Source organism: Mus caroli, unplaced genomic scaffold, assembly GCF_978045245.1.
Source record: "Mus caroli unplaced genomic scaffold, Mus_caroli_1 scaffold_3, whole genome shotgun sequence".
Taxonomy (NCBI): domain Eukaryota; kingdom Metazoa; phylum Chordata; class Mammalia; order Rodentia; family Muridae; genus Mus; species Mus caroli.
The window spans coordinates 1,893,480-1,908,489 of record NW_028227258.1 but is presented as its reverse complement, the minus strand read 5'-3'; the positions used below and the strand labels follow the sequence as shown (position 1 = coordinate 1,908,489).

At 39.4% G+C, this 15,010-nt stretch overlaps 1 protein-coding gene across 1 annotated transcript in view; it reads left to right on the top strand.

Annotated features, from left to right (window-relative positions):
- Ankrd13c (ankyrin repeat domain 13C) overlaps positions 1 to 12,492 on the top strand; it is a 56,715-nt gene extending 44,223 nt beyond the window's left edge. The window contains exons 10-13 of the mRNA XM_021158979.3: positions 4,372 to 4,451; positions 5,794 to 5,892; positions 8,409 to 8,509; positions 10,433 to 12,492. Of these exons, the coding sequence (XP_021014638.1) occupies positions 4,372 to 4,451; positions 5,794 to 5,892; positions 8,409 to 8,509; positions 10,433 to 10,563 (411 nt within the window). The 3' untranslated portion in view covers positions 10,564 to 12,492. The remainder of the gene's footprint in view (positions 1 to 4,371; positions 4,452 to 5,793; positions 5,893 to 8,408; positions 8,510 to 10,432) is intronic.
- The last annotated feature ends 2,518 nt before the right edge of the window (positions 12,493 to 15,010 follow it).

The following is a 15,010-nucleotide window of genomic DNA, read 5'->3' as shown; positions in this document are numbered from 1 at the left end:
GGACATTTTCTAAGTTTCAGAATAGGGATCCTTGAGAGAGAATAGAGTCCAGTAGGTCATGACCACTTTTCTTTTCAAACTAGTGTCTGAATAAAACAACAAAGAAGCACATCTCACAAAATGTAGTCACTGCTACTCTTTGAAGCAGCAGTCTTAGGGGCTGTGAATGTGTTTGCAAGCACTCATATATGTTTGAGCACTACACCTATAGTCAGAAAGATTGGGAGCTAAGGACAGGAGGCTTGGTTACTTAATCTATAGCAAAATGGCTGGATTTCCTTAGAATAGTGACAGGTTCTCAACAATCCATGGTAATACTGTGTGTGTGTTTGTGTGTGTGTGTGTTCCAGGGATTGAGCATATCAGCCATATTTGAAGTGACTACAGTATAAAAATATTTCAGTTAAAACTGGGTGTTAGCATCCTCTTCTTGCCAAATGCTGTTTGTGTTTCTCAGGCTTTCTCTTGCTCATAATCAGCACCCTGTTAATCTTTATATAGTCACAAATTCTTGGTTAGTAGGCAATAAAGGACACAGCAAAAGTAACTAACTAGATGGAATCTCAGTACAGCCTGGCAGAGCTACTGCTTCCTGTATGTATGTATGTATGTTTTTCGAGACAGGGTTTCTCTGTGTAGCCCTGGTTGTCCTGGAACTCACTCTGTAGACCAGGCTGGCCTCGAACTCAGAAATTCGCTGCCTCTACCTCCCAAGTGCTGGGATTAAAGGTGTGCCCCACCACTATGCCCAGTTACTGCTGCTTTCTCTATGGACCTTCCTGACTAAGTTGTGATTTGCATATTATTAAAGGCTTCTTTTGAAAATAGATTTTGTTGTGATGGTGCCTATCTCTGGGCTATGTTTAACATAGGGGATAAATATGGAACACTGTATCAAACAAAAATTCATGGAGGGCTGGCGAGATGGCTCAGTGGGTATGAGCACTGACTTCTCTTCTGAAAGTCCTGAGTTCAAATCCCGGCAACCACATGGTGGCTCACAACCATCCGTAATGAGATCTGATGCCCTCTTCTGGTGCATCTGGAGACTGCTACAGTGTACTTACATACATATCAATCAATCAATCTTTAAAAAAAAAATTCACGGACTATTTGCCAATTAGCTCTGAGCTGATCACTGCTTATATGTACATAAAAAACCAATCTAGGGGTTAAGTTTACAGACCTGATTGATGCCTATTCGAACTTAAAGTAGGCAACTTGATTTTCATCAAGTTACATGAATTATGATCTATTGCATTTAAATTGTTAAAGGGCTCTTAAAATGACATGTTACACAGATGTAGTTTTTCAAATTGAAGTTAAAATGTATTTTACTGGATGTAGCTATGGAATAGAACAGACTAATATATGTGATGTACATAAGCTTTTTGAGATTATGCTTTACAGAGATCAGTTGTGAACAATAGGTTTATTTTGGCTCTGGCTTGGTGGGACAACTTTTAGCTTAGTTTCTGGTGCTGGGAATGTCTGTTTGGAGACTGTTCATCACAGATCATGCTAGGACAGGAAAAAGACAGTTTTTTCTTTTTCTTATGATTCTTCTAAACAGTCCCCAGACTTCTGATCATCCTGTCTCAGCCTTGTGGCTGTGAACAGCAAACCCAGTTATGAACCTTGTGATTCTTGGTGACTATTTGTTTTAGTTTGTCAGTTTCTAATATAGGGGATTGATATTAGGGGATTGATGATTATGTCTTGAATTTATAGATACATCCATTGCTACATAAAATTTGGCGTGTGTGTGTATGTCTGTCTGTCTGTGTATTATATGTTGCTGGGTCTAGAACTTGGGTCTTGTGTATAAGGCAGCATTTAGCAAACCCTAGCTATCAGTTCTTCTGTTATCCAGCTCCGTAGTGGCAGCTCCTATTTGCTATAGGCTGTCATGAAGGATGGATCTTCTGTATTGCTTAATATTCAAAGCCAGTTTCTCTTCTGCACAACCACTTCTGCTTTGGAACAAGGATTGTGGCCTTTCCAGGCACTTGTTAACAGCCTGTTTTCTTTTTTTTTTTTTTTTTAAGATTTATGTATTATATGTAAGTACACTGTAGCTATCTTCAGACACTCCAGAAGAGGGAGTCAGATCTCGTTACGGATGGTTGTGAGCCACCATGTGGTTGCTGGGATTTGAACTCTGGACCTTTGGAAGAGCAGTCGGGTGCTCTTACCCACTGAGCCATCTCACCAGCCCCAACAGCCTGTTGAAACAAGCCACATTTTACCAATCACAGTTCTTACTGGGTATCTCCCTTTGACTAACTAGGGACATACTAGTAAGAGAAAGATGGCGAACAAGGTTGGCCAGGTGGCACATGCATGTAATCCCAGCTCTTGAGAGGTGGAGGCAGTAGGATCAGGAGTTTAAGGTTATATTGGATAGATAGTGAATTTGAGTTCTGCTTGGGCTTCCTGAGACTGTCTTTAAAACAATCCAGAACAAAACCCTTCCTTTCTTTGAGCAGGGTGTGATGTTACTGTTGGCTGTCATTCACCTTATTTCTTCCTAGCAGTTTTTAGTTTGCACTACCTCTCCCTAGTTTAGTTCCTATTGCTGGCTCATCCTACAGTAATCTAAGCTCATATTTAACAGGCATTGAATTCTGACTGACCTTAGAAACAGCCAACAGGTTAACTGTGTTACTGATCTCTCCTTTTCTTACTGTAGTTGAAATGAGTATATTAACTCATATTCTTCATCTGTGATTCTCCCTACTTTAAAAATATAGTCCACTCAGGATTAGAGACTCTGCTTTTGAGGCAGAAGCAGGCAGATCTTTGCAAGTTCAAGGCCAGCCTGGTCTACTTTGAGAGATGCTGTTTTAAAAAACAAAGAAAGATGGAAGCCTCCGTAAGTCTGTAGAGGTGCTTGCAGTGGCTTCATTTGGACTGTAATATTTTTTTGAGCCAGATACACTGCTGTGCACTTGTGTTGCTGGAAGCTCTTCTCTTCTTTGTTTTATTTATTTATTTTTTTGGTTTGTTCGAGACAGGGTTTCTCTGTATAGCCCTGGCTGTCCTGGAACTCACTCTGTAGACCAGGTTGTCCTTGAAGTTAAAAATCCACATGCCTCTGCTTCCCAGTTGCTGGAATCAAAGGCGTGCGACACTACCACCCAGCTTGGAAGCTCCTTTGATCCAAGGAGAGTTTGTGGTTGTTAGAAACCTGCAGTAAGTTTCAGCCCTGTGCCCTCACCTGGGCAGTATTAATAGACCCAGGTAATTTTTTTTTTTTTTTTTTTTCAGGAGACAGGGGGAGCGGGGGTTGCAGGGGCAGTCTTGAGTAGGTCAGGCTGGCTGACCTTGATCCTCTTGCTTCCATTTCCCACACTGGGATTGCAGGCATCTATGCCATTTCCAGTAACCATGACTCTTAAATTTTTTTCCTGCTGCACTGCTCATTGACATAATTTTCTTCTATTGCTTTAAGTTTTTTGAAGCTAGTAACCTTGCATTTGTCTGTGCTTCTGTATCTAACATAATATCTGGAGGATTTTAGATAATTGAAACAGTGAAGAGGTAGTCTCAATGCTTAAACTGCTAGGGGACTACCGTGGGATTAACCTCATTAAATGTAACTTGAAGAGGTTAAATGAACCAAGGCTTAAAATGACTTCCTGTTTTGTGCGGTGTACAGGAATGCTGTCTTATCACTAAACACCCCAACCCCAGTTTACTGTCTTGTGAGGCAGTTTTGTCTGGACCCAATGTGTTCAAGCTTTTGACATCTTACTGAATAGAGAGAGTACCCAAGTAGCAAAGTTCAAGGAGTTTTATTTAGAGAGCAATAGGAGACTGCAAAGGAACAGGCCCAAGAGCCACAGATAGTGTTTGGGGCTTCCTTTTATGACGTCTAGGAAGAGGAGGAAGTGGTTGCTAGAGGAGGATTATGATGGTTATCTGTTTTCTTTGACAGGCTTGATTGACATAAGCTCTTTTCATTGGTCCTTTACCATAATGCATCTGATGTTACTCATTTGCAAGCCTAATCAAGCATTGGTATTAGATGGCAAATAGGGTTTTTTATAAAAAAAAATTTTTACTCAAGATGTCAGTCTGTTTTACTGTGCATTACCAAGCTGGATATGTTCTAGGACATGTTTGAGTGGAAATGTGGGTGTTAGGAAAAGATTGTTAAAGATGAGCCAACGCTCTGTGATACTAGTGTCGGTCCCAGGTTGCTAAGTGCATGCTTAGAGAATGGTGCATGTAACTCAAGTGAAGGGGTGTCCTGGGTTGCTAAGCTTCCCTATCTTTCCTGCCTCAGTGTGTTTTAACTTTAATTTTAAAATGTGATATTCTTCACTTGTATTCTACACTCTCCTTGTCTCTTTCTCTTATTGGCAGCCGGTTAGAAGACAGTCCCTTACCCCTCCTCCTCAGAACACTATTACGTGGGAAGAATACATATCCGCCGAAAATGGAAAGTAGGTGTTTTGTTTTGCTTTGTTTTATTTTTATTTTTTTGGTTTATGTTTTCTTTGAATTTTTAGGAAGAAAAAAATTGTTAAAACAGTGTTTTTGGTACAAGAGTTCTGAGAGAATTACATATTATTGGTGTATTTTTATCTGAAACTATTGTTCTACCTTTAAGAAATATAAAGTAAGCATGACAAAGAAACCTACCAAGTTATGTGTGCACTGTGAGTTTAGAGCCTTCTTTTTACATCTTTTTTGCCAATCACACACACCAGGCAATACGCAAGAAGCCTGCAGGACTTGTCTGTCAGACTTGGTGTTCATACCTATGTTGATGCTTTAAGCATCATTGCATTTCCTGTTAGGCCATTCCAGTTTGTTTCCTCTCTGCCTTCTCAAGCTGGGTCCTGTCATTCATTTCATTGAATTCCATAAACCTTTACTTACTGCTGTGTCACTAACTCTTGAAGAGGAGTTAGGCACACCATTACTATTCCTTATGCATATATTGAGTTGACAAGAGGTGAATGAATAAAGGTTATTCTGAATGAATATGTTTATCTTGGCTCACCAGTGTTTCTCTTTGGTGGAGAATAAAATACCTCCCCTTGTATCTACCCCACTGTGCTAAAGAAGAAGCGGCCTTGATTTTATTTAATTGATTTCTTATTGAAAGGCATGCTATGTTTGTCCGTTTGCATGTTCTGTTCTAGTGTTGGGGTGTTTGACCTTGTCTTTTTGTGAGTGACTATTTGACTAGCCTTCATTAGATTTTCCAGCAGGTCAGAGGAAACTATCATATAGTTACTTGTGGCATGTGCCAGATAATTCAACAGAACTTTGAAATCAGGCAGGAAATCCCAGACACAACACAGTGGAATAAGGCAGGTCCCCTCTATGTTAATTCTGCAAGAAAAATGGTTTTGAAATAATTTCTGCGTCCTTCAACTCAACTTTGTCTGCTCAGCTTATTCTGTTTTTGCTTCATCATAGTCACATAATCAAAAGAGAAATATTTTAAATTTGTTATAATTTTAACAGTGCATATGTACAGAATTTTTAATCACAGTGCCTTTTATTGTTGAATGTTGAAACTGTAGTAGACAGTGAAAGAGATTGAATTAAATGATTTTTATTTTGTTCCTAAAATGGTGTTTAAGTTATATTCAGTATGAAATTCCTTGACTATTCGTGTTATTTTCTGAACTTTCAAACTGTTTCTTTTGTCCCATTTCTTATAGACATCTTGTTTTTAGCATAATAATATTATTTCTGTAGATAAGTAGAAGTATTAATGAGCATTGATGAGTTCTTAATAAGGCCTCCTTAACAGTGTGCTTTCTGTTGTAGGGCGCCACACCTGGGCAGAGAACTGGTGTGCAAAGAGAGCAAGAAAACATTTAAAGCCACTGTAGCCATGAGCCAGGAATTTCCCCTGGGAATTGAGTCGTAAGTATGCTGTTGATTATGATAGGTCCTAAGAGACTCTGACAGGTATCTGACAGTACTTGCATCTAAGGTGTTGAAATATAAAAAAAGTAGACAGCCTCAAGACAGGCTTGAGAGAGAGTGTGCATACACCCATAACTTTTCTGGTTTACAGAAGTATCATTTTCTATAGATAAATTTTGGATAGTCTAAAGAAAATTATTAAAGCAACACATGATTCCAAAAAACCCAAACAAACCTCAAAGCATAGGAATTTGTGGAATAAAAAGATACTGTCTTTTAGGACATTAGTTAGACTGTCTTGTTGACTACTGAATGCAAAGCCCAGAAATACTCTGCATTTTGCCATATGAGTTTTGGTGTTTTGAGCCAGGGTGTAATCATGTTTGTTTCTCCCTGACCTCCTGCCCCCCCCTTTTTTTCCTGATAAACATTCTGTTTTGAGGCTGTTCCTATTGAAAACTTAAATATACTCCTCCAGGCCCGTCTATACCAGACACTCCTTTAGAAACATTGAGTTTGGAGAAATGGGCGTATGGGAGGTGGGTACTAGAGCTCACTTTTGATGGGATGTAATCTCAGCTCCTTATGAAAATGTAGTTAGGGAGGACTTGAAGGATCCAGTTATAATTTTTCCCTAATTTATTCCCCCCTTTAACCTGGCCCAACATGGTGACTTTTTTTCCCCTAGAGAAGGCAACAAGGTCTATAATTTTCAACAGAGTTTGTTCAGAATCTCTGACTATGTCACCGTCAAGCTTTAGAAGGGTAGATAGGCTGTTGTGTAGACCCTCTACGTAAGCTAGAGGTCACACATGGGGAGAGTCTTGAGGCAGTGTGAGAAAGGGCTTAGAAAGCACAGGCAGACATCTGGTTCTGGACTCTGATTCCTAATAAAGGAATACAGCTGATTTTACAGAGTATTTGGAGTTAACTCCAGTGATCTTAAGACACGAGCAGTAGCTAAATTTGTACATGCGATGATTGTGACCATTGTCATAGGAAAAGGGAAATTAAGGAATCCTGGATACAGAAGATAGACAAGAATCCATTCTACAGCAGTAGAGATGTCCTGTAACTGCTATGGAAAAGCACATCAAGGACATAATCAGTGTGATTACATCCTCCTGAGTTGAAGGCAGAATGAAATGAAAAAACAGATGGAAAGGAATACTAACCATAACAGTGAACAGCAATATCAAGAAACAAATATATCTGACACAGTTGATGAGAGTAGATGTGGCTGAAATTCAGTTTGGACAGCAGATAATAGGTTAGAGACATGACTGAGAGTAGAACTGGCCTGATGTAAGACCCAGTTACTGGCCTCCAAGTGTGGCTTGTATTTGATGTCTAACAGAAAGGAAAGGACAGAGTCTGTGAGATAACATTTGATTCCAAAATGGGTACACAGTTGTCACCATCAAAAATTACTCTGTTAAAGTGAAGGGTGTCTTTGCTTTAATTGGACTTCATTATAGCCCAGGAGTTTTTAGATCATGTGATTACAGATGTGAGCTACTCCACCTTGTCCAGATAAACGTCTGGGTTTTGTTTCTTTGGAATTTGTTTTATTTTATTTTAGTACTGCAGATTGAACCTAGGGCAACCGCTCATATTGGATGAATTTTATTCATGGCCTCTATTTGTAGCCTGTCCCTTAGTTACTAAGAAACAAATCTAAGGTATTTGGGCAAAGAAAGCATAAAAGTTACCCACGCATAGTTTTTGACACATAGGAAAGGATAAGGGAAGGATAAATTATGCACAGGCCCACAATCATCTGTTTGGGAGGCTTGAGGCTGGAGGATCAGAACTTTAAGGCCTGCCTGGGTTACAGAGTGCAAGACAAGCCTGGAAAAGTTAGTGGGACTATATGTCTCAAGTTTTTTTTAAGTAAAAATGAAAAAAAGTGCTTGGATTAAGCTCAGTGGTAGGTGCTGGACTAGTATCATGGGATCCTGGGGCCAACTCTTGGCCCCAGAAATAAAAAGGTAAAGGAAAAATAGTATGACTATGTGCGTCCAGCTGTTGGTTACTCAGTAAAGGAAAGCAGCAATCTGATGGCATGCTGCTTATAGCAAGGCACTGGAAACTATGCCTTGTTGAGAGAATAACAATATAGAATAAGCCAACCAGAGGACCAAAGGGGTTGTCATGTGACTGCAATATTAGGACACAGAAGGATCCTGGAATCTACAGAGGATTCTGTATGACCTGAAATTTATATGAGCCAGCATCATAAGTACTAAGATTAATTTTTCATCATGAAAACAATGAAGCTTAGTCATGAAAATAGAAGTTCACTTCAGCCCTGCCTCCCAGAATGACTGAGTAGCCTGTGGGCTTTAGTAAGAAAGTATTTTCAGGGAGCTGAGAGCAGCACCCTGTAGTGCACAGCTGGAACCTCTCCTCCTCAGTGCTTGGGAAGTTGAGTCTGTGAGGTTTGAGCCATGTAGTTCAAGAAATCATTGCAGACATGAACCATGGAAACATTCTCTTCTTTTATTTTTCAGATTGTTGAATGTTCTAGAAGTAATAGCACCCTTCAAGCACTTTAACAAGCTTAGAGAATTTGTTCAAATGAAGCTTCCTCCAGGCTTTCCTGTAAAATTAGGTAAGACAAGTCAGATGGAATTTAACATGGTGTATATTTTAAAGGGCAACAAATATACAAGTGACTTCACTTTTAGTAAGTTTTTTTTTTTTTTTAAGTATTTTGGTGCTTCTGTTTTGTTATATGTATGAAATGCCTGAGAAATAACAGTACCAGATGCAAGTTTGATTGCTATGTGATTTAAATGAAATATATAAAGGACACAGGAGCAATTCCTGTAGGAGAGTGTATGTGAACATTTCAAGCTACTAAAATGTAGACACAGAGATAATGAAGCAAAAGGATCAAGACTTGAATTGTGTAGACTGCACAGCACCAGTGGAAGTTTAAGGAAGCTGTGTAGAGGGAGAGTTGGCATACTAGTTCCATCCAAATTCCAGAAACAGATCATTCAGTATTCACAGGGGAAGTCATGAAGTTTAATTCTGCATACTTTACTAGGGTTCTCCTAACAGCTGATATAGAATGTCTTCAGCAAGAACGCACTGTGGAGCTAGAGTCAGATCAGCACTGTCACCAGGGTGATAACTTTGCTGACTTCTCATCTGGAACCTTGAGTTTCAACAGCTTTCTATATGCTGAAAAGTGGCGTTACAGTTTCTGGATTCATCTTTCTGGTGTTCTTTCTCAGGGCTAGGACTAGGTCATGATTCTTGGGTTGATGTACTTGCAGAGATCCTGAGAGGGCAGACTTGGATCATAACAGCTGAACTATTTTGACAAAGAATCATAATGTATTAGCAATTATTCCCTGTGGGTTGATCCTAACTCCATGTCTCCAGTACCACACACACGTGCGTGTATGCACATGAGCAGAGGGACCAAGAAGGTCTTTTAACTTTTGGTCTGACAAAGGCACAAACACTTTAGTGCAGAAAAGAGTTTGTTTTTTAACCACATGGTGAGATTGATCCCAGCACTTTGCCTGGCAGAGGCAGATGCATCACTGAGTTCAAGGCCAGCCTGGTCCATAGGGTAAGTTCCAGGACAGGCAAGGCTACACAAAGAAGAAGCCCTGTCTGGTGGTGGAGGTTGGCTTGCAATCACCCCCCCCCCCCAAATAACCCCCCAAACCAAAAAAAACCCAAAACCTAGGAAGTGAACATTCCCTTACCTTAGTTTACAAAGAAGTTAAAGGTCAGTCTTAAATGTGATCTGTAAAGCTTCTTAAAGAAGTGAGCATAAAGAATTTCTTTTTAAAGGAATGAACACAGTAAAGGAAATTTACAGATTTGGGTTAAGAAATTCTTACAAGCCTTACAAAAACTGTTTGGTTGATAGCACCGAGTTTGCTAACTGCTGGGAGACTGTGTCTCTCCAACAGTAGGCATCAGTGGAAGCTGGGAGCATCCTTTCCCTTGTTTTCTAGCATGAGACTATTTCTGCAAACAAACTAGGTTTACAACAGCAACTTTACTCTTTCTCCCTGTGGGTAGGCTCTTGGCTTGGCTTCCATAGACCACTATGGAGGCTCTTCACAGATGAAATCTGAGGCTCCTGAGTAAAGTGGTTTAGGAATCAGACCAGCTTCTGTGTGGGCTGTACTGTTTCCAGGAATTAAGAATCAAATGATCAGAGCAGACTGGTGAATGTACTTCCCATCTCCAGATTCACTTTGAGCCAGAAACTTTTATACGCCTGCTATGCTGAAGCAATTTGATTTTATCAAGTGATGAGGTGTTTCTTGAAGCAAAGGTGTCAAGATTTAAAAAATCGTGGGGGTTGCACCTGTTCAGAGCAGCCTGGGGAGCAGCTGCACAGGCCCAGGCCCAGACCCTTGGAGCCCACTGCACAGGCTTGGGCAGGTGCATATTGGGTTGTTGTGGAAATACTTGTGTGATGGAAGGTGGCTGACTCGAGTGGGCTATCAAAGATGGACATCTGACTACATCTCACTGTTTGTTACATCTCATTGTTCTCCAGATATACCCGTGTTTCCCACAATCACAGCCACTGTGACTTTTCAGGAGTTCCGATGTGATGAATTTGATGGATCCATCTTTGCTATCCCTGAAGACTACAAGGAAGACCCAAGTCGTTTTCCTGATCTTTAACTGATCTGGAAGAGCATGAGGCTCCAGGTGGAAAAGGCAGAGCTTTTCTAAGCAGAGTGTCAACACATCAGTGATGTGATGAAAAACTGACCTCTAATAAAACATCCACAGCTTCCTGATGTGCCATTCATTCATCTTTTTAAAGTCACTTCTTGTCTGTAATAGTTTGACACCCAGTGACCCTGAGACCTTCCTATGTAAAGCAGCTGTGAGTGCTGTGATTTGTTTTTAAAGATTTTTACACTTCTTGTTGAAATATATATCAAATAAATATATCTATAGCTATATCTAAAACACTCCTGGACCATTAACGTAAATTCTGTGTCTTAAGAGATATGAAACCCTTTGAAATGCGTCACCTCTATTCAGGGTGGCATGTATAAATGTTCCTTTAAACTTTGTTTTCATCATTATGTATAGTTCTGTAGTTTGAATGTAGTTTTGTGAGGTGAACAGAGCAATGGTAACCATCAAACAGTCTCATTTACAGCCTGTTGCAATACATTCCGAGGGAACGCTCCCTGCAGGGAATGTGGTGCGCCCCCCACCCCTCCAGCACCTTGATAACAGTTGCATTTATAGCTGCAATGCATTCCAAGGGAGTGCTCCCTGCAGGGAATGCGGTGCCCCCCAGCACCTCCATGCAGCTCATCGTGGTGCTCTTTGTTTCACCTGAATCCTTTTTCAGTGGAAACTGTTTGTTACTGATCTTCTTTTCATAGAACTTCTATTTTTTTTTTTTTCCTAAACTTGAGTTTAAAGGTCCTTGTTCTGTTGATAGGTACGGTAACATGCTTACAGCTAGCCCTCTCAGCACTTTAAACAAATTCCAAATTTTTAAACTTGCTTCCTAGTAAGTGCACGTAAGTCAGATTATTTTTAATGGAATATGGATGCATTGGTGTCAATTTTAAAAAAAAATATGTATTTTGGACAATTATGTATGTAACGCTTTCAAAATAAGGTAAAAACATTTTATATGTAACAATATATTTGTTATAGGCTAAAAGTCCAGAAACACACAAGATTGAAAGTTCTTTTTTTTTAAGTCACAGGAAAATAATTATTGATTTGTCTCCAAAGTGTTAAAATCATGCATTTCTCACTTTCGCACCTAAATTTTTTCATATTTATTAAAAGATAGTTTAAAGATCCAAGAAAGAAAATTAGGGAGAATAATGTTCAAATCACAATAGTATCATGTTGTATTAAAGACTTAGCTAAATGTTTGTGTCCTGATGAGATGTGTCAAGATACACTTGTCAGGTTGTTACAGTGTGACTAGTAGTTTAAACTTTGACCAAGACTTTTATTGAAAGATGACTTATTTAAAAATCCAAAGTGTCAGCCATAAGATATTTATCTCTTTACAGTTGCATCTCACATAGTGATACCACCTAGCATATATTGACATTTTACTTTTTCTAAGAATAATTGAGTTAAAAAATCAAGGCCCTCATCCCTCCAGTAAGTGATCTATTTAAGAACTGAGAAGCCCAAAGCTAGCATGATGAAATGGAGGCAGTGGCTGATCCAGTGACTTAGCTATTTAGTTCTGTTGTCAATCATGACGTCCAAGGTTCTGAAAGGCAGTGACCACTGTTGCTTTAGGCTCATTGGCTTGAACATGTAGGAAGAAATGATAAATTTGCAGCTTGGGATTTAGAATTTCTTAAACATATGTGAATATTTTGCTGGGTAACACTGGAGATAGGACTACTGAAAATTTTTGCACTGGATTGTACTACTGAAAATGGTTGCACTGGATTGTTTTAAGACTTCAATTTACCTTTAATGAGTAGTAGAATCAGATTGTCCATTCCAAAATGTTTTTTCTCTGATCACAAAGAACAAGTGTATCTCTTATGATGGTGGGAAAAAAAAAGGAGTTAATTAATGCAAATAAACTTTTCACAATATTAGACTTTTCATGATGTGCCTATTAATCCTGTTAAGAAGATCAGTGTTTTTGTATACTCTTACATGCATATCACTGTTTTGAAATGTAGATAAAAATGTAAAGTTCTGTATGGTAAATCTGAAAGTTTAAGCTGGTATTAGGGGTCCCATTTAGAAAGGTGTGCAATACTTCATCACTCATGTATGTGACTTATGATAGATATGGTTCCCATCTCCAAGAAAACATTAGACTTGTCCTCAGTAGACATTCTTGGGCAGAGGAGCTGCAGTTCTTAAAAGGAGTGTATAGCAGGTGTTGTGGCTGAGTTAAAGAATGTTTATGGTTTGAAAGCTATATTAGTAGCTAATAGCAAGCAGCTGATCACAAAATTACAGCTTCACAGGAATTGGGCTTTCCAGTCAGGCATAGTGGCACTGAATGCCAGCTCTTGGAGGCTGAGGCAGCAGGATCAAGAGGACAGAGTAAAGAGACCCTATGTTAAACTAGGTAAATAGTGGTTACAGATGTAGCATTTTGGCTGCATGCTTGCCTTGTATAAGCTGCTATAATCAAGCTCTCCACTCTCCACTAAGTCTACAGCAGACCAGAGATCTGGATCTTTGAGTAGAGAGTTGGGAGGGGGCGGGGGAAGGTGGTCCTATTTTGCAGACAACACTGAAATTTGCCAAGAGAGTAGAAATGCTCTATTTTGGTAAACTGTGAAGCTGTAGGTTTATATAAACATTTCATGCCACAAACAGGCAGCATTAGCTGTCACCTACAAGTTTCCCAGTATGCCAGCAAGTTCTAGATCTCACTGCACCCAAGGGGGCTAGCTTTAGGTAAAAACAAAGATGCACCTTTCAGCTTGCTCTGATCAGCACTTCTAACCTCTTTGCTATACCCTCGGCACTTGTAAGCCTATATGCATTCAGTCAAGTCAGCTACTTACTTGCCAGTCATTCAGGCTTTAATGTTTTTCAAGTGAATATGGCTTTAAAGCTTAATATATCAATAGTATAGACCCACTTATTTATCTAAAGGGTTTCGTTGACTGGATGGTGGAATTGAGATCAATTCAAAGGTCAATGTTGTTCATCCCTTTGTGAGCAGCAGCTCGACTTCTGACTTAATGTGTCTTCAGCTCACCAGTTCTTCCTCTGCATGACACCCAAGCCTCCAAAGTCACAAGCAACTTGTCTGCTCTGTGGGATCCAGCCTATTTCAGGTGCCAGGTTCCCTGCTTCCACTGCCTGGTTCTACCTGCAGTACCAGTTACAAAGCTCAGTCATTAAGAATCAAATTGCTTTCTAAAAACCAAAACTGCTTTTCTGATAACTACTATTACATTGACTCTATGTAATGAGACATTATTTTGGGTGCTTGCTAAGTACTTAAGACTTAAAAAAATACAATTACCACCAGGAAGCTACATTATTTTGTATCTAAAATACTGGAAAAGTAAAAACTCCATCTTGGGATAACATCTTGATTAAAGATTTATAGAACTCCACTTGTGATCCTCAATTTCTCATGCAAAAAAACCCCAAAAAACCAAAAGCATACTTCTACCAGTTTTAAAGAGGCACCATTCTCAGATTAGTGGCATATTCTACAAAAATAGTAAAATACAGGCTACTTTCTGGGTTCTTCCAATCTTCTCCAATAACATTAGATTTTAAAAAAGAAAAAGGTGGGGAGAGGGTTAGACAACTTCCTGCTCCTTAACGGTGTCAGGTTTCATGGGGCTTGCTCTTTGCCATCAGGTTATCTTGATTTCTTCTGAAAACAACTTATCAACCAACAGCATCAGTGGCTCCCACCCCCACCACGGTGGCTATAGCATTTATATACCCTCTGAAATATCCCCAGGATACCAAACTTGACACACAGAACTATCTGCAGTTGGCAAAATAGTCCCTGCTAGAGGCAAATCAGTATGCAGCTGTGGACTATCTCAAGTAGCCCCATATCCCACACCTTCATTAAAAACATAGTTTTTTAAAGAAATAAAAAAAAATTCTCACTATAGTAATAAGCTGCGTGTTTGAAAACACGAATAGAGACAGGGTGGGTATAGTCAGAACTCATCTTCCCATAAGGCACAGCTACCACCCAAGAGAACAGAATGCTGATTGCCCTGGTATTCCTCCCAGTTACTGACTAGTTTGATGCTCACCAACACAGGGATACTGCAGCCCATGAGCTTGCCTCCCAGCTCATTCAGGCTTACCATCAGGCATTTTTGTGACTTGAACTGCCAGTATTTTGTTTTGCACAGAATTTGCCACATTACCACATGGTTCTTTGATCTACTAAGTTTTTAAGTGAATGTCACCTACATTCAGCTTTGTTTTAAAATGTAATGGTTACTCAGACCATTACTGGAATTTGATGCATTTGTCATAAACCAAAATTTAAAAGTATCATACCATCTTTTAAAAAGTTACTCAAATACAAACTGGAAAAATACTTTTATATGCAGAATTCAATTTTTAATAATTTATATCCAAACCTTTTAGACTATAAACTTGTCTTAATCTTCCT